At 33.6% G+C, this 21,271-nt stretch overlaps 1 protein-coding gene across 1 annotated transcript in view; it reads right to left on the bottom strand.

Annotated features, from left to right (window-relative positions):
* Positions 1-21,271, bottom strand: part of ATF6 (activating transcription factor 6) — a 217,558-nt gene that overhangs the window by 59,871 nt on the left and 136,416 nt on the right. The window contains exon 15 of the mRNA XM_081306544.1: positions 871-955. Coding sequence (XP_081162670.1) covers positions 871-955 — 85 coding nt within the window. The remainder of the gene's footprint in view (positions 1-870; positions 956-21,271) is intronic.

The following is a 21,271-nucleotide window of genomic DNA, read 5'->3' as shown; positions in this document are numbered from 1 at the left end:
TGTCAATAATATACTGTGCTCATTTATTACACACAGCTGGAAGCAAATTATTTCTCTTCTTCATGAAGAACCCAGCTGGAAGTAATCTCTACTTCACCACAGTTCTTTAGTACTTTGTATATTACTTACAGGAATTTCTCTTTGGAGGACAAGATTTTTGTTCTTGTTTTATTTTCCTTCTAGATTATAAGCAAGTAAACTACACCTTGACATTTTTCAACAGCCTCAAAGTATCATAGCATTATTTGTATTCCATTTCATACCCAGTACTCATAGAACAAAATGCCATAGTGACACTATCAATATCAAACTCATCAATATTATGGATTACACATAAATAGGCTTTTGTTATTTGATCTAGAATCATGTCAACATTTAGGTAAAACAGAAAACTGTTTTGAATTCTAAAAACTTAATTACAAAATCACTGTCAGAACACAACAGGGACTTTTCTGAGCTACATCTCCAGCCCTACCCCTTTTCTTTTTGAGACAGGGTCTCACTAAGTTGCTGACCTTAAGCTTTCGATCCTGATGCCTCAGCCTCCTAAATTACAAACATGAGCCACTGCACCTGGCAACAAGGACTTCTTATACTGCAGGTATGACTAGAAAGGTTCCCAACAGAACGCAGTCAAATGCTAAGTTTCCCAATTCTGTAAATAAAAGAGAACTATTTTTTTCTTTAAAAATATATGAACAATGGAATTTAAAAATAACATTTTGTGAAAAACATGGGAAAATGTTTAAAAAATAATGCATGGAGTTATACTTGCCCAACTGAACACTTCAAATGTCTTTCCATTAATCCAGAGAATCCTGGTTAAGCACAGGAATTTCATGTTGTTTATAAACTGAAATTTCAACTTACCATTTATGTTTATTGCTGGTAATACAATTGACATTTTTGGTCTTGTGGTCTTGTTATGGGTGGTAGCTGGTAACAGTAGGTGATCCTAAAATTAACAAAGAATAATTTGTTATATATAACAACTGGCTCAGCACTAGAACAGGCCAAATTTAGGTTTTCTATGAAGTTGACATTTCATTGGGATCATGAAAATGAGTTTTTATTTGGACCTGGCTTAAAGGTAATTAAGATCATTCATTAATTAACACAATACACATTTACTGAGTATGTACCATTACCAGGGGTTATGCAGAATTTGGGGAATACTCATGGGTGCTGATAATACATATGCTTCAGTATATTATAAAGAGTGTCATTTAAGCAGTCAGGAAAGGGAGTTTTAATTCTAATTCCACCACTGAATAGCTGTATGATCTGGACTCTCTCTCTATATATATCCTTTCTGGGTCTCACTTTCCAGTCCTGTAAAATGATGAGGGTTAGACTAAATAATATTACACAATACTAAATTGTGTACCCACTAAACAGTCATTTTCAAACCCCATTTTAAAAGAGAAATTTTCCTCTAAAATATTATCCAAAATTACTAATATGTAAAAGAGAAGTTCTGCTTAAAGCAGGGAAAGGGCCTAGTACCTTTCCTGCTTAGTCTTGCCCCTTTGAAGTGGCCAGGACATTAGATATTTATTTGTGACAGGTATATGCTAAAGATGATATATAGTTCTTACCCTTAAAAAGCATATAGCTTAGTAGAAGAGTTTAAAGAATCATAAATACGTGTCTAGCACAATTATATAGCTCTAACTATAACACAGCCAAACTTCAAATATACCACAGAGTTACAGTAACAGGCATAAAAACAGACATGTAGATCAATGGAACAAAATAGAAGACACAAAGACAAACCCATTTATCTACAGTCATCTAATCCTTGACAGAGGTGCCAAAAACATACACTGGAGAAAAGATAGCCTTTTTGACAACTGGGGCTAGGAAAACTGGTTATTCATATGTAGAAGAACGAGACTAAATGCTTATCTCTCACCCTGCATGGAACTCAACTCAAAACAGATCAAAAATCTAGGAACTAGACCAGAAACTTCGAAACTCCTAGAAGACAACATGAGGTCAACACTCCAACACACAGGCACAGGAAACATCTTTCTTAATTGGACCCCTCATATTCAGGAAACAATGCCAAGAATTAATAAATGGGATGGTAGCAAATTAAAAAGCTTCTGCACAGCAAAGGAAAGGATTAATATAAGAGAATCTACAAAATAAAATCTTTGCTAGCTACTCTTCTCACAGAGGATTAATATCCAAAATATATAAAGAACTAAAAAAAAAAACACCTTAACACCAAGAAATATATTGCTAAGTGAAGTTAGCCAATTCCGAAAAACCAAATGCCAAATGTTTTCTTTGATATAAGGAAGCTGATTCATAGTGGGATAGGGAGCAGGAGCATGAGAGGAATACGCGAACTCTAGATAGGGCAGAGGGGTGGGAGAGGAAGGGAGGGGGCATAGGGTAATTAATGATGGTTGAATGTGATGATCATTATTATCCAAAGTACATGTATGAAGACACGAATTGGTGTGAGTATATTATGTATACAACCAGAGATACAAAAAATTAAGCTCTATATATGTAATAAGAATTATAATGCATTCTGCTATTATATATAAATATAAAAAAAGAAAGAAAGAAAACTTAACACCAAAAGCAAACAAACAAACAAAACCCCAAATAACCCAATTAATAAATGGGCAAATTAACTCAACAAATACTTCTCAAAGAAAAATACAAATGGCCAACAAATATGTGAAAAAATGTTCAACAATTTTAGCAATTAGGGAAATACAAATCAAAACTACACTGAAATTTCACCTTACTCTAGTTAGATTGGCAGTCATCAAGAATACAAACAATGATGTATGTATGAGTTTGTCAGAATGAATCCAACTATTATGTATAAACATAAAGGTCTAATTAAAAAAAGAATACAAACAATGCTGGTGAGGATGTGGAAGAAAAGGAACACTTTTATACTATTGGTGGGATTGTAAATCCATTATTCAGTATGGAGGCTCCTCAGAAGAGTAGGTATGGAACCATCATATGACCCATCTATAACACTCCTCAGTATTTATTCTAAAGAAGTAAAGTCAGCATACTATTATAATACCCATATTTATAGCAACATAATTCAAAATTATCAAATTATGAAATCAATCTAGGTATCCATCAACAGATGAATGGATAAAGAAAATGTGATATATATATATATATATATATATATATATACACACATACACACACACACACACACACACACACACACACACACAATGGAGTTTGATTCAGCCATAAAGAACAGTGAAATTATGTCATTTTCAGGAACATAGATGAAACTTGAAAGCATTATGTTAAGTGAAATAAACCAAACTCAGAAAGTCAAAGTTTGTGTGTTTTCTTTCATGTGTGGAAGCTAGAGGGGAAAAAGGAAAAGAAAGATGGTGGGGGGCAGGGGATCTCATGAAAATTGAAGGGAGATAATAGAGTAGAGGAAAGGCACAAGGGAAGGGAAAGGGGAAATACTGGGAAATAATATTGGCCAAATTATATTGCAATGTTGCACAATTATGAACAATTATAATGCATCAAAGAAAAAATAAATACACCACAGAAAACTTTTGATGACCTGTAAGTGAATCAGGTATATCTGAAATTCCTGGTCTCTAGCCACACAATTACTAAAAGTAACAATGAGTCAAGAAGAGCTTGGCTTTGGAAAAGAGGGCAATAGAAATGTTTTGGAAAAAATATATGTGTGGCTGTAGGTATTCTAAAGCTGATTATAAATGACGTATGACTGATATTAACAACTATTTCAAATAACTATTCTTCCCTCTAGCAAAAACAAAAATTATCACAGAGAGAAAAAAGCATGATAGTATTTCCACTTAAGGGAGCATCATTAAAATTACATAAAACTGAACCTAAGTTTAACCTGTTTTGTTTCCTAGTTCCTATGTTCATTGTTTCATAATTCCTTCAAACTTGCTATAGGTTAGAACTCCTTAAAATGTAAATTTGACATAGTTAAGAGTAACAAAAACCCAATGCAACTTAGTTTAAAGTGTGATTGAAATGCAATTATCAGCAAAGCTAATAAAAAAGAAATTTAGAGTATGAAGAGCAAATTGAAATTGATATAGACAGAACTGTGTAGAAAACATTTCCAGTAACTTGTGCTTTGTATAACTCAAGACAACATTTCCACAAGAATACTTTTTTTAAAAAAGGAAGCAAGGAAGGATGAGTGAAGTTTTGTTAGAATTCTAGCATGGCAGTATAGTAGTTTTTCTTTCTTTTCTTTTTCTGGTTTTGTTTTCTCTCATTTTTAAGGAGCATTGTTGGGCACAAAGATCACACATTTCTGAGAATAAGATAACATAACCAAGGAAAAAAACACAATTTGCTGATCTTCCTGGTATGAAAAGTATAAATAGCTTAATTCCTAGAATTAAAATACTGTTTCGGGGTCTCTAATTTGAATGAGAAAACAAACCAAAAACATGTAAGCCCCAAATTTAGGTTATTATAAAAATAAATACACTTAGATTCCAGTGGTCATGAGTTAAGATGAGACTTAGACTTAATTCTGAGTTGCCTGCAAAACAAAAATTGTTGTTTTTAAACACAATTTTCTTTCTTTCTTTTGCAGTTTTGACAATTGAACCCAGGACCTTGTACATGCTAGTGCTCTACCACGAAGCTACATTCCCAGCCCTTCTTTTATTATTATTATTGTTTTTTAATACCATTTATTTATTTATTTATTTTTATATGGTGCTGAGGATCAAACCTAGGGCCTCGTACATGCTAGGTGAGCGCTCTACCACTGAGCCACAACCCCAAGCGCCTCCCAGCCCTTTTTTAAACTTGTTTTTACTCTGAGGCAGGGTCATTGCTAAGCTGCCCTGGCTGGCCTGGAACTTGTGATCCTCTTGCCTAGGTTCCCAAGTAGCTGGGATTAACACAATATCTCCTGCAGACACTCTTCATTAGTAAAAAATTATGTTATTATTTATGAAAAAAGAATCACAATTTCCATGCATACAAATGATTAGTTAACCTGCTTCATCTCTGATCATTAGAGATTTGCAAACTGGGGAGGAACAGCTTACATTTTTAATTTTTAACAGTGCTGGGAATTGAGTGCAGGGTCTCACATGTGATATAGCCTGCAATTTAAAGTGCATGTTTGGCAAAAAACCCAAAGACCATAACTGCAGGAAACCAAATTTGGTATATTATAAATTCTAGTAGTACTTACCTTATATAATAAATAATTACATACATATAGACAGCTAGAACAGTGCAGTTGCTTCATTTAACAGTTACCTTCACTGCCTTCAAATAAATGAGCTTTGAACCTCACAACAATGAACCCTGAATCATTTTTCTTCTCTGTATTCATCACTCTTTTTTAGATCATTAATCCTTTTAGTCATGACTATAGAAACAAAGAAGCTTTAGTTAATCAACAAATATTTATTAACTTCATTTTAAAAAAATTTACTGAGCAAAGTATCCTGGCATATATTCAGCACTGTGCTACAGAGAATGTTTTCTTTTAAGGAATACAAACCTAAGTTTTTATTTTGTTAGAGAAACAATATGAATTGCCATATAAACAGACATTTGTTTATATGACAATAAATGCTCTTCTTTGGTAATTTTAGCATAGAAATAGGACCTTTGATATTAGTCTGTATGCCACCACTCTGAATAAGACCATACTCTTCAGTTTCTGTTGCAAGCAGGTGAAGCCGCATTTCTCATCAATGAAGATAAGAAGTGGTACCTGCCACTTCTTCTTTAAGGTGGTACTAATGGAGGGGCCCCTCCTCCTTCCCTTTTCCTGCTGGCTAGAAAGCAGATCTGACTGCTAGAGCTGGAGTAGCCCCTTTGGACCATGAGCTGGAAATATAAGCAGAGCAACCAGAGCTACCAGACAGGAAATGGAGATCCTGATGACCAAGACCTCTGAAACTTCAAAATTCTAATTTATCTAAGTCACTATTATTTTGGATTTTCTGTCAATCAAAGCCTAAACTTGAGCCCAGTTACTAGTTATATTATAAATTTGTGAAACAATACTAAAGGTATTTGGTCAAGAGGAATCTTAATAAGGCTTGAAGTAATCAGGGACAGCTCTATTATTTTTTAACAGCATAGAAAGAACATATTTATTATTTAGCCTTCTTGCCGCCCTACTCCTTTTTACTTAAATCCTATTAATGAACTAATGAAAGAAAGTTAATCTTGAAAGTAGAGGTAGAATTTGACGAATTTGAACAAAATTGTTTCTATTAAATCAGTTAAAATAGTCCAACTATGGCAAAACTAAAACTATTTAAAAATGATAAAGAAATGTAGGAAAAGGATTTTGCCATAGAAATAAATCTATTTCTGCACTGTTATTCAAAATTATGCCACTAATTTAAAAAAAAATTAAAATGACATTTCCAAATGGAGTTCTGAGAAGACTTTATAAGGCTTACATATACAGGATACCCTCAGGGATGAAACAATGTAGACGAAAATTATATGAAATGATTTGTTAATCATATTCCCAGAAGAAGTTACAGAAACAAGGGTGGGGGAATCAAAACATTGAACTGTGAGAATAAAGCATCAATTTTCCAATGTTATGCAATTTGTACGTGAGAAAATGTGCTATTTTTTATAGTTCTTCAATTCCCTCTTTCACTTTGTTAGAATAAACCAAACAGTAGTAGTTTTATGACACAGAATCCAAAGTTATTTGTTTCTTTTTTTTTCAGAAAAGCAAAGATGTTGAAGAATGACTTACCAAAAGAAGAGGACCACATTTTGCTTAGCTTAAGGTTATGGTAGTGATTCACAACAGCATTAAGGTCCTACAGAGTTATCAGATGTCGATTCTACGTATCCACATAGAGTAGAAATTGATTTACTAAATTAAAAGATTCTTTCTGTTCCCCCTATGAAACTCACTAACTAGAGCCTATAGCATACCATACCTTCATGACTATTTGAATTGTGCTTTTTTCCAAAACTAATTTTGCTTAGTGCATTTGTTAGTATAACTATGTATTTTATAAAATACTATGTAAACTGATAAAAATAATGTGGAAAGAAAGAGATCAAGTCTTGATAAGTGAGTAGATTAAATTATGTTTTCTCATTGCAAAACCAGTATTAAGAACATGGGGAAAATCATAAGTCAGATTGATTACCAAGTATCTTTAAGTTCTTATTCTAATTTAAAACAACTGTAAGTGATATTGGAAATTATGGTTTATGAAATGTGAGTGTAGTTTATGCAAGAAGAGCAAAATGGAATTCTAAATAGTAGATCTGGACATCAAAAAGGCATCAGTCCTACATTGAAAACTGGCCAATGACTGCACATTTACATAATTAAATAAAATGAAATAAAGATATCTTTAAAAAAAATCCCTGCTTTAACCACTCTTCTTGTTAATTAGCAGACCATTTACTAGTCCATGTTATACTAGATAAGATGCCTTCTATGGCTCAGGGTTGGAGCCCTTTATCTTTGATAGAAAGAAAGGCATTAATTAAATAAGGTACCCTAAGAATGAAGGAAATTCAAGTTTGCAATTGGCCGTAATTGTGACACTGAGCAGCTCTGACTTGCATCAACATGGTCCTCTATTAGTCAAAAAACTTTGCATATCAGGACAATACTGACAATGATGACCTCTTAGTTAACATTTTATATTTGGCCCATATCCACTGAATTCCTGAAATGAGGTTAGTTTGCAAATACAGAAACTCTTAAAATCAGACCAAAAATTAAAACATTACTTATCCTTACTTCAAAAATAGTTTTGCATTAAATTTTCTCTAATCTATGTTCATGTCTGAGAGAGTTTTTTTTCCTAATCACTCTACTCATTTATCTTACAAGCTCTTTCAAACTGCCAAACAAATTGAAGTTTTAGCCCTCAAAAATAAGAGAGCCAAAGCACAATTAAAAGTAGGCCCTTCAGAGAATACCATGCTAAGCAAAATAAGCCAATCCCAAAACACCAAAGGCTGAATGTTTTCTCTAATATGAGGATGCTAATTCACAATAAGGGGGGAGGCACTAGGGAAGAACACAATTACCTTAGATAAGGTAGAGGAGCATGAAGGGAAGGGAGGAGAGGGTTTGTGAGGATGGGGAGGATAGTAGAATGAAACAGACATTATTACTTTCTGTACATATATGACTGCATGACTAATGTGATTCTATAACATGTACAATCAGAAAAATGAGAAATTATATGCCCCATCTATGTATGATATATCAAAGAGTATAAATGCATTCTACTGTCATGTAAAAAAAAGAAATATAAATAGAATATCAATGAATAAATTGAACAATTATTCTACCCTTTAAAGAAAAAAAAAGTAGGCCTTTCAACTTGAACAGAGACCCTATGCCTAATAGAAGAAAAAGCAGGCCCAAATCTTCACTATTTCATTTAGTCTTTAACAACACTCCTAAAGCACAATAAGTAAAATCAAGAATTGATAAATAGGATAAATTCATACTAAAAAGTTTCTTCTCAGCAAAAGAAAGAATAATGTGAAAAGAGAGCCTACAGAATGGGAGAAAATCTTTACCACATGCATCTCAGAGCAATTAGGATAAATAAATAATTCTAAAAACATGACACCAAAAAAAAAAAAAAAAAAACAAATAACCCAATCAATAAATGGGCTAAGGAACTGAATAGGCACTTCAAAGAAGAAGAAATACAATCAATCAACAAATACATGAAAAAATATTCATCATTTCTAGCAATTAGAGAAATGTAAACCAAAACTACTCTAAGATTGCATCCCACTCCAGTCAGAATGGCAATTATCAAAAATACAAGTAATAATAAATGTTGGAGAGGATGTAGGGGGAAAAGTACACTTGTACATTGTTGGTGGGACTGCAAACTGGTGCAACCATTATGGAAAACAGTATGGGGATTCTTCAGAAAACTTGGAATGGAACCACCATTTGACCCAGCTATCCCACTCTTTGGTTTATACTCAAAGCACTTAAAATCAGCGTACTACAGTGATGCAGACACATCAATGTTTATAGCAGCTCAATTCATGATAGCCAAACTATGGAACCTACCTAGATGCCTTTCAACAGATGAATGTATAAAGAAAATGTGGCATAAAGAAAATGTGGCATATATACACAATGGAATATTACTCAGACTTAAAGAAGAATGAAATTATGGCATTTTCAGGTAAATGGATGGAGGTAGAAAATAATATACTAAGCAGAATAAGCCAATCCCGAATGTTTTCTCTGATATGTGGATGCTAATTCATAATAAGGGGGTGGGGCTAGGGAAGAATAGAGGTACTATAGGTTAGAGGGGAGCGAAAGGAGGGGAGGGGGGTATTGGGTTAGGAAGGATAGTAGAATGATTTGGACATTGTTATCCTATGTGTATATATGTTTACATGACTGGAGTGATTCTATATCATGTACAACTAAAAGAATGAGAAGCTTGTACTCCATTTATGTATGATGCGTCAAAATGCATTCTACTGTCATGTATAACTAATTAGAACAAAAAAAAGTAGACCTTTCAAAATTACTTATCTGAATTCACAACATTTGGAACTAAAGTTGTTTTCTTAAAGCTATACTAATTGTTGACTAGAAACCAAATGTGTTCATTCACTAAAGCATGGTCAGTTAGGAAACATGAAATCATTAAAGCACATAGACAAATACAATGACCTATCCTGAAAATGAAAATTGCAAAAAAAATGTAGTAAAATTAAGTGGATTATAATCATTTAAAATCTATTAAAATGCTTATGATATAGAGCTTCTCATCATAGTAAAAACATAAGCAAATTACATTACTCATCTCAAAACTAGGAATAGTTTATATAAATAGCTAATGTGAATGCAGTATTTGTGCCACTAATGTACTCAATAAAATTAAACGTAAACCTTGCATCTGCACCATTAGTATGTGAGACAGAGGAAGAATAAATCAAAACTATTAGTGTACAACAGATGGCCCAAGAATGAGCCAATGTTTATTTTTGACACTTAATACAAACCTGATAATGCTGGCAAGGTCAAGAGAGAAAAAATTAGCTTGAAATTCTAATAAGTGCAAACTGAAGTTTTGCCTTAGTATATACTTATCATATCAAACTCTGCAGGAAGCCCCCACTGTAAACATGCCCAGTTGACCTTTGCCTTGTCTTTCATTCACACACACAAAAGTATTGAATTGAACCATACTAAACTGTTACGATTGTGGGTAAATATTTATCAGTAATTTGGAAAGCTTCAACCTAACAGTTACATACAACTCTCTTTCTTAAAAACATACAACTAATTTTTAGTTTCTTGGTCCAGATGGTTTCTTATAATATTTTCCTAAGAATAAAAATAGTAGCTTCCAAATCTTTCTTCTCTCTTGAGACTTGCAGGGAAAAGTGTTTCTAACCAGGTCAGGATTGTTTTCCTTAGAGAAAGCTGGTAGACAAAATGTTGGTTACATGATTAAAACAGGTATAGGACCATTTTATCTTTGATCTAGTACTTTATTCAATAATGTGAGCTAATCAAAGTTCAAAACTTTATCAGCTCGAATAGAGAGATTTTTCAAAGACTGGGAAATGTGTGAAATAAGTTAGGATTCCTGAAATTGGTTATCAATCATCATTATTGAGTGCCAATAGTGCAACAATTTTTCTAAAAAGTCTTATTAAGGAAAAAGATCAAACACTAAAAAAGTTCACCATTTCAGAGTTTGTCAGACATAATGTTTGCAAGATGTTTCATTTAGAAAATTTACTTTGCCCAGCACTGCTGGTAGAAAGTAAATTTTCTGAAGATTAAATTGTATCCTACAGATATACTACCACAGCAAACCACAGGAGGGCAGAGAGAAAGGTCTGTGGCTACAGCAAATTAAGTCAAGTTTTCTGAGAAAAGAAATATTAGGAAATATTTCAAGAAAAAAAAATTAAACATAGATACATCAGAGAATTATTTTATTTTTGTTGGGAAAAAAAGGTAAGGGGGGGGTGCTGGGTTGAAACAAAATTATTTTTAAAGTCCTAGGCAGAGATTCAAGCAGTCCCAAACTCCACATGGATGTGTAAGTTAGCATGGCAGGGTGGGAAGAAAGCACAGGAAGATATTTCATATCAGTGATTCTACAGCTTCCTGGAAGGGAATTAATAAAAGGAGTCCCACTTAATTCATACTTCTAAAGTTCTCTCTCCTTGTATGACCTTGGTGTTTTGGATATTGTCCCAATCTTCTCTGCAGATCTGGATCCTTTTCTTTCCAAGAAAATTTTGATCTTGGTTTCAAACAAATAGGAAGGACTATAAAATGTCACTAGAGTACATTTTAGTAAAGACTGGTTTTTCCAAGACAAATTGCAAAGTAAGAAAAAGTATGTCACTTAAGTTTAATGCCCTTAAAATTTTAATCATTATCTATAGTAATCTGACTTTCCTACCTTAGTGAATAATTTTATATTAGGATCTTGGGTTAGCAAAACAGCTAGTGAACCCTTGCTCACTCTGGAAGTTGAGCTTTATTCCCATCTATCAACCCAGTTAAGAACAGAGCTATAGTAATACACAGACCTGTTCTGTAATCCAGAGTTCTTTTCATATCACACAGGATGTACTGTCTAGAACCTAGCAGTTTTCTTCATTTTCATCATATAGTTCTGAGATTCTACTCAGTTTTAAAGTGCATTTTTGAGATATAATGCATAAGTAGGAAATAAATGAAAATTCTATCTTCATTGGTGGTCAAGAGTGTTCCAGAAAGAATTTCATATAAATTTCAGGTTAAAGCTTAAAAGTCAAACTAAAGTATAACAGTATGAATTTTTAAGTTCTATACTAATAAGGTAGTCTTCAGAAAACATTTACTCTTATGGTCAAAGGAACTATACAAAAAAGTGAACATAGTGACACTAGATTATTCTAAAATAGAAGTTCCTAAGGAAAGATGCATATCAGAGTAGCCTGAGGGACTTTATAATATAAATAACTAGGTGCCCCACCCTGTACATTTTTTTTTTTTAATATGGTAGGTCTGAAGTGGGCCAAGCACCTCTGTTGATTCTGATGCAGGTAGTTCCAGGACTCTGCTTTCTCAAGCACTGGCCAGTGTGGCACAGACAGAGGTAAAAAATGTGGACTCAGGAGCCACTGTCAGGGTTTGAATTATGTTTCTACTACCTGATTTCTAGCTGTAGTATCTAGAGCAAATTCCTTAATCTCTCTATGCCCTCATTTTTTCATCAATAAAACAGGACAGTAACCAAAACAATTTCAAGGATTGTTTGTAAAGATTATATAAGTTAATATTTTAAAGTACTTGGAACAGTGGCACATAGAAAGCACTATTTTAAGTGTTTGAGAATTTTTTTTTTTTTTAAGTCTGAGATCAGGGAAATCCTTGAAAAAACATAATAGGGAACACCAACATGGACACCTTTAGAGGAAATCTAGATTTGTCTAAATTATTCCCCTCAACTCCATAGTTGGCTGAATAAGAGAGAATGGTAGGAACTCATGAATGATCCAAATTCTAGCCTGGAAAAAAAAAGTTCTTTGTAAATTTGACCCCTACCTTTCTGTCCTTCTCTTTCCATCATGACCTCTCTTCTTTTCATAAATAGTAATGCCAGCTGTCATAGATACCCTCCCTGAATTTAGCCAGGAAAAGCCACCCCAATCTCCTACATTTTACTTCCTTTCATTTAAAAATTACAGGGAAAAATACTTGAAGCACAAAGTATTCAAAACCTCCACTGTATCTCTGGGCGCTTTCCAAGGAGTTTTTTTTTTTTTTCTTTCTTTCTTTTTAGCACTGATAGATTGTATATATGGTAGAGACAGGGTAATTGATTAGAAAGAGAGGAGAAGCTAATTTGGTTTAAATTTTAAGAGGTATGAGTTAATGGAGAAAACAGTTCTGGAGGCTGGAAAGAAGGAAAAGAAATGGGTAAAGAGGTCCAGCCTGAGCTGTGGCCTTGAAATGGCAGAAGAGACTGGGTTGGTCCCTACATGTGGCGTATATGTAGGGCATACAGATGGAGGGTTGTGGGAGAAAAAACATCTTTGGGAATTTTGCTATCTATGGCTAAAAAGGGGGCAAGCCAAAAGTCCACTATGGTATGAATTATAGAGATAAGGAGCCTTTTCTTCTGTGGAGACTTCATAATGGTCTGGCAGAGAAGCATTTTAAAAAATCAAATTAAATCTTAGCCTCCCCCGGAAAACAAAAGATTTTCATAAGCCTAGATATTTGAAGAATTTGGGCAGCCATTATCTGTAGGACAGATACCTTTATCTGCTCTCCCCTCTACTGCCATGTGTCTTATCCCTCCTGATCCCGCCAGGCCCACCCATTCAGTTAGCTTCTGCTATGACCTGTTGTACTTTCCGCCCAGCCTCAGACTAGTCTGCTCTCCTGCCTGTGGTTATTTCTCTTTCCCCCTCTGAAGGGTCACAACTATTCCTAATGGCTCTTCAGGTCTAGCTCAGATTAATGTCATCTCTAGAAATGTGCTCTTGCTACTGGCCTCCATAATGGTGTCTTCAATTGTTTCTTGTGGTTTGACAAGGTAGCTGTCATGCATCCTAACTGGGTTACAGATGCTCAAAGATTTGGGAGAGAGAGGATATAGAAGAGACTCTAATATAAAGTATGAATTAGGAGAGACCTAAGCCAAGTTTTTAACTTGATATTCCTGAATTTAATATTAGTAAGTCAATACTTAGATTTTGAGTTTACTAATACTTTTCATTTTGGTCATGTGAATTTCAAATTAATTTCCTCAAAGTTTTAAACTTTGATACTTATAATATGAGCTGATGCTGGCTATCTGGTACTTGATTATTTTGTCTACTTGAAGGTATTACCACGGAGTGGGTTTCTGTGGGGAAAATATCTACAACTACAGAACTCTGAAGTGGGGGGGATCCATACTTTCTCTGCCAGCTTTCTGGCAATGGGGCACAGACACGTGATCTAAGCGTGTCCATGCCTCTAATCCCAGTGCCCTGGCAGGCTGAGGTACGCAGATTGCAAGTTCTAGGCCAGGTGGGACAACTTAGTGAGACCCTGTCTCAAAATTTTAAAACAAAAAATAAAAAGGACTCAGTGGTAAAGCACCCATAAGTTTAATTACCAGAAAAACCTCCCCTCCAAAAAAACCAAAGACTTAGCTATTAGTGAATAAAGACTCATATTTAGAATATTTATAGCAGTGATGGTGGTATCAGTGCTAGTAGCAATGAGGGGGTTCAGTGGTGGGTTATCCTAACCCAACTTTCTGAATGGCTATTCTTGGCTGTATAGCCTCTTTTGGTTCTCATCACTGTTCTAAGCCTATTTCCCCAGTCTTCTATGAAGTATGTGAACAAACAGCTTTCCAATAAATTCCTTTTCTGTTTAACATAAGCAGTTAACTTTTTATTTTAACTAAATTACAGAAGGTTTCCATTGTCTACAACCAAGAACCCCAGTTGGCACGATACTGAAACTTCGTTTCTCACATTTGATTTTGGTGACTAATGTTTGACCTGATAATGTCCAAAAATTAATTTTAATTTGATTAATCATGGTATTGTTTTAGGTAAGTAAAATACAATAGACTGAAAGAGCCATAAACCAATGGATACACCCTTATCTACTGTTTGATTCCCAAAGTAATAAAATTTGGCTCCATCACTATCATTCTGAAACTATCTTGATAAATATTACAATCTGATTGTAAACCTAGTTGCTTGCCCCCACTTCTATCTGAAGCATGTGACACTTTCAATTTTCCCTCTGTAAACTCTTAGTTCTTATTTCCCTCCAATATTTATTCTCTCATAAATTGATTGATTCTTTCTCTTCCACCCACCATAATATTTATGTGGATTAAATATTGGTGTTTCTGATGGGTTATCTTGTTTTTTTTAATGCCTTTGGTCTTTTGGTATTCTTTCCTAATTCTATGACTTAAAATATACATTTGGCTCATATCTTATCTCAAGATTCATATATATATATATATATATATATATTTTTTTTTTTAACCATCTCTATCAGAATATTCTTTTATGAGAAGGGGAAGAGGGGGATAGCGGGAATTGAATTCAAGGTCTCATGCATACTAGGCATTTGCTCTATCACTGAGCTACACTTCCAATCTCCTGTCTAGGTCTTAAATTTCAATTTATCTTCCTCCTGGGTTTCCTATTTAATTAACTTCACCAATTTCTATTTTGCTAATCAAATTGAAACACAGTGATCTTGGACTCCTCCATTCTCTTACCTTCAACACTAAATATGCTCCTTTCTTATCCCTGAGTTTACATTCACATTAGCTTGTCTTATGTTTCTATCTCTATTCATTTCTTGGTAATTTCATTTAGTCTCAGAGTTTTAAGTATTACCCATATGTTGATGAAACCCAAATATTTCCCGCTTGCATCACTCCCACTATTCACTATTCAATTTCCTATTCAAAATATCTACTTGATGCCTCAAAGTTAAAATCTCTAAAACCAATCTCCAGATATATCTCTTAAACGTGCCTTTGCCAAGTACTTCCCTGTGCAGTGGCAATACCATTTTTCTTAAGATGTTCCCATATTCCATAATCAATCAACTTATTAATGAAAACTATTGATTCCACGTTCCCACTATATCTGAAAACTAACCATCAATCCAAGCCATCATTATCTACTGTCTATATAGCTGTAATTGTCTCAATGATCTGCCCCCTTCTAATCTTTTCTCCTGAAGTCTATTCTCATTCTAGTAACCAGAATGATCCTGTTAAAATATAAGTCAAAATGCTCCAATGACTTCCACTCTCAGAGTAAACTTAAAATCACCTCAATGGCCTCTTAAGGCTGTGTATAATTGATATGACCCACCTGCTTGCTTCTCTGGTTTTATCACTATTTTTTACTTTTTTTTCAATTATTAAAATGCAGTTAAATTGTCAATACTCTGGAACTCATTCCCATGTACCCATTTTCTCCTCTTTCCATTTCCATTCTTTACCACCTACAACTATTATGTTCCCATAATCCCTTATATTCATCACTATTAAAGCAATGAACATACTTTGTGTTTATATGTCTGTTTCTACTGGACTATATTTCTTCAGGGTAAGATTTATAATGATAGGATCCATAGATCTTCTGAAACTGTGTAACACATTCTTTTCAATCTTTAGCAAAATATCTTATAAGGAACAGTTGATATGACCATTTCATTTCAGATTGTTGTTTTCTAACATTCTAGATGTGATTTAATAGAAATGACTAAAAATAGCTCCGATCAGTCTGGGGCTATTCTATTATCATGGCTATTCAGTCAGATCTTTAGAAAACACTCATAAGCTTATTGCTTACAACTGTACTCTTTTCCTAACATATCTCAAATTCCACCAAAACCAATACTATTATCAACCTGTATTCATGGTATGATGAGATATTCTAGAAATGAAAAGAATTAAGGGCTAGTCTATGAAGATAACTTTTAAGAGGTAAGAAGTTTGAAACTTTTGAATCCATAACTCCAGAATATGTTGAGTAAATAATAGGAGCTCATTAAAACTTCTTAAAAATGAATAAATTAATGAATCTTTTTTTCTTGTTGAATGAAGTCTTTAAAGAGCATGAAGTACACTCATTTCAAAAGGCTTATTATATTTAGGCAAATTCATTTTTCATAGAATTTCTTAGCTGAAAAGATGGCAAAAACACACATGCGTAAGATAGGATAAAAAGAGAAAGTTTAGAACTCCCTAGTCCCTGGCACAGAGGTCCGAAAATCCTTGGAATTTTCTGGGTAGAGGCAACTCTTGGTGGGCCCCTGGATGGGGGCTGATCACCATAAAGAAAAAAACATGATTATAAGTTGAAGTTTTTAGTTCTATCTCCCACTCTCACTCCCCTGATTCTTTGGAGCAGGTGTGGCTCAGTGATACAGCACTCCTGGGTTTAATCCTCAGAACAGTGTGTATGTGTATGTATATATGTATGTATGTATGTGTGTGTGTGTGTGTGTATATATATATATATTCCATATCTATGGGGTTTGGAGAGCTTTCAGGTTGCTAAACATGTGGAGGTGCCTGGAGAATGGTGTGTCCAGAGTGGCTACAGAAGTTTCACACCTCTTCCTATATATCTTGCTCTATACATCTCTTCTAACTGGGTATTAATCTGTATTCTTTGTAATATTCTTCATAATAAATGGGTAAATGTAAGCATTTACCTGTGAGTCACTCTAGCAAATTAAATGAACCCAAGTAAGGGGTTGTGGAAACTCCTGACTTACAGTCATTCAGTCAGAAGCACAGGTTACAACCTGGAGCTTGTGAGTGGCATCTGAAGTGGGGGAAGTCTTGTGGAGCTGAGCCCTTAATATGTGTGATCTGACACTATTCATGCAGAATCAGAATTGAGTTAAACTGTAGGATATCAAGTTGGTGTATGCTGGAGAACTGCTTGGCTGGTGAGGAAAAATCCCCACATACATTTTGGTGACCACAGGTAAAGTGTTGTGTTGAGTGAGTGAGAATACAGATTAAAGTTTGTTGTTCTTCTACTGGAAAAAAAATGGAATAAAATAGCTGAATGGAATAGTAGGCTAATTATAAACAGGAATGATAAACTCTTTAAAAAGGGGAACAAAAGCCTGTATCAAGTAGGCAAGTAGGTACTATTCTCATTCTAGTAACCAGAATGATCCTGTTAAAACATAAGTCAAAATGCTCCAATGACTTCCACTCTCAGAGTAAACTTAAAATCACCTCAATGGCCTCTTAAGGCTGTGAATAACTGATATGACCCACCTGCTTGCTTCTCTGATTTTATCACTATTTTTTACTTTTTTTTTCAATTATTAAAATGTAGTTAAATTGTCAATATTCTGGAACTCATTCCAGAATGAAAAAGCCACCAATGGCTGGACACAGTGGTACATGCTGTAATCCTAGTTGTTTGGGGGCTGAGGCAAGATAATCGCAAATTAGAGGTCAACATGGGTAATTTATCAAGACTCTGATTCAATATAAAATTTAAAAAAGATCTGGCAATGTAGTTCAATAGTAGGGCACCTGCCAAGCTTAACTTAACTGGCCTTAGGTTCAAACCCCAGAACATGAAACACACACACACACACACACACACACACACACACACATATGAAAAAAGAAAAAGGGAGTGTCTAAGGAGTGAAAGTAAATGCTATATAATAAAAGGAAGTAAAGATATTCAGTTGGATTAAATCTAATCTGTTCTTTATTAACATACTCACAATAATTAAGTAAAAATATCAAATGGCTGCTTTCTAAAATGTTTTAAAAATTAAACTACCCAAAGCAGTATAATATTTCTATAAAATTTTTCTATTTTCCAACTTTTGATATACCTGTGACATTCAAAAACCATATCAATATGATATATAGAAATAACAGTAAACTGAAAATATGGTCTCAACTTCTCCAACCTTATCCTATATAATACTCCCTGAATTCTAACAAACTCAACTTATTTACTTTCTTTGATAAACCACATTCTTCTGTATATCTTTAACTTTGCAGTGAGGTTTCCTGTGTCAGAACTGCCTCTTTTCCGTGCTGGAAATACCTTTTCATCTTACATGACTCAATTTGTGCATTTCTTGTCTTTGAAGGCTTTATGATCATTTTTGTCCCCATCCCCTGCAAATTTCAGGTCTCAGTATCATATAGGAGATTTCTGTAAAGGTCTGCAATCACATTCAGAAAGTCAACCAAAATATGACAGAAATGACATAAATTATATTAAACAAAAGCACAGATCATGTAACCCCTGCCTTCACTTAAATAGATAGATGGATGGATAGATGGATGGATGGATGGATGGATGATAGATAGATAGATAGCCGAACAACTGACCAAGCTTGGATTTGTTGTGTAAATATTGTTGTGTAAATATTCTAATATATTTTATTCCAATATTCCAATGATCCCCAAATCAAAATAAATGTTTCTAAAGTCAACAAGAAAAATAATATATTGAGACCTTAAAAGTGAAAAGTAAAATTCACTCACAAAAGGCGCTTGATCAAATTGTTAAAAGTGCTGTATTCTGCCCACTATGTGGTTAGGTTTCTGGGTTTTTTTGTCCCTAATAAAAGGAAATCAATGTTTAAAAATGACCTAACAAATATATCTATCAAGTCATACTGTCCTTAACACAAAATTTCTGCTCTCTTTCTTGTGTATTTGTGGTCAGAAAGGCATACTATCTTTTGTGACTCTAAGTCATAAAGATCAGGATGCTAAATATACTGGAAAAACATTTCATAGATAATCTTTACAGCCTCTAATTTATATGAAGAACAAGTAAAATTATAAGAAAGCAAGATACAAGAATGATAGTAAGTGAAGGTGAGCTGAGGTAATTTCACATCAACATAAAAGTTATTTAGATATTATCAATAGGACCCAAAATGGATTTACATGAATAATTCTAACATAGTCACATGTTAAAATCAAAATAGGAATAGTGAATAGATAGATATTCTTATATATCAGAAATTATTCTTATATGTTTCAAGTCAGGAACAGTTGAAACTATCTTATATGTCTTTGAATCTATTATTTCCATAACTCCCAGAATACACTTTGTTTATGAACAGAACTACTGACTGAGTAATGTTTTTTATTAACAAAGATAATCTAAATATGTGACATTCAACTTTGGGCAGAAGATTATAAAGAATGACCAGGGGCTAGGGATGTGGCTCAGTGGTACCCTGGCATGCACGAGACCCTGAGTTTGATCCCAGTACCACAAAAGAAGAAAAAATAACCAGAGTGTGATCTATGACAACTCTCAGAATATAAAACTTTTATAGGAAATAAATATCACTCCCATACAGAATAATAATATAAATTATTGCTTATTAATAATAGTTTTAAATTGTTAAACCTCAGGTGAGTGTATAACTTAGATTTTTATTTATAAATGATCCAAAAGCAATTTCAAATTTAAACACAAAAATCAGATTCTATTTGCTACCCACATTAATATTGCTAAAATATGTATATAAATCCAATTTATGGCTCAACTAAGACACACTTAAGTATCCAACAGATAAAGTGTCTGGACTAAAGAATATATTTTGGCCATTCAAGACTAACTGGCTTTAATAACTGCTTCATATAAGTAGATGAAATATTTCCTAAGTATGACAAATAGGAAAGCCTTTTTATAATAGGTGAGAATGTTTGTTGGTTAACAGGACAGAAGAATATATGAATGGATGATATACTGGTATGTCTACTGCACATCATAATGTTATTAAGACTGTACATCAAAAATATTCTCAAACATAGGTTAATACATGCAATTAATATTAACTCTGAGCATGAGAGCACATACAGAAAAAGCTTCATATATAGTTGAACAAAAAAGACAAACAAATATACCATTAGGATATATTAATCAATGAAACAGCATAATTTTATAATTTAATGATGTCATATTGCTTCTTGAAATTACTGAGAACAAGATCATATCTGAAAAAATAAATCAGCCATTAATCTGAAAGTATAGCAAAAACGTTCAATACTAACTTCAGAGTAAATTTAGCTAATCTAGAAATTAGTGAAGTTTCAAACAGACTGACATAATTAAAGGTACAACTATATTCTGGTATTCATTCATAAAAAGGAATAACAATTGTCTTTTTGTATAAGCATATGTTTTAAATGTCCAAATTAATATAAGAAGTCAAATGTAGCACTACTGTAAAATAATACTAATGCTCTCAAATTTATTTTCTAGGTGCGACTTTTAAATTTAACCTTTCTGGATAAATTTAAATGATTTCTGAGGTAGGAATGGAAGAACTAAAAGAAATATGAGTAATATAATGTTTCTTTCTACGACAGTTCCCATGGCCTGTTTTTTAAATTTTTTTTAGTGCTGGAGATTGAATCCAGGGCCATGTGCTCTCCACCACTAAGCTACATCCCCAGACCCCAGAGCCTCTGCTTTTATCAAAATTTTCATTCTTCCAATATCATCCTTTAATTTTTAATTTCAAAAGTCAAATTTAAATTTTTTTCTTGTATAACTGAAGATAATTAGTTTTTTGCCCACAAATTTTACAGAATGAGCATGTTTCAGTTAATACATAACTTCATGTGTGTGTGTGTGTGTGTGTGTGTGTGTGTGTGTGTATTTACAAATCAAAACAACACATACTATAACACTAGGGAGATACTTTCAATAAACTGTAATCATTTGCTGCTTTAAT

Source organism: Spermophilus citellus, assembly GCF_964194105.1.
Source record: "Spermophilus citellus genome assembly, chromosome: 9".
Taxonomy (NCBI): Eukaryota; Metazoa; Chordata; class Mammalia; order Rodentia; family Sciuridae; genus Spermophilus; species Spermophilus citellus.
The sequence above is the reverse complement of the archived record's forward strand: the minus strand, read 5'-3'. Positions and strand labels throughout refer to the sequence as shown.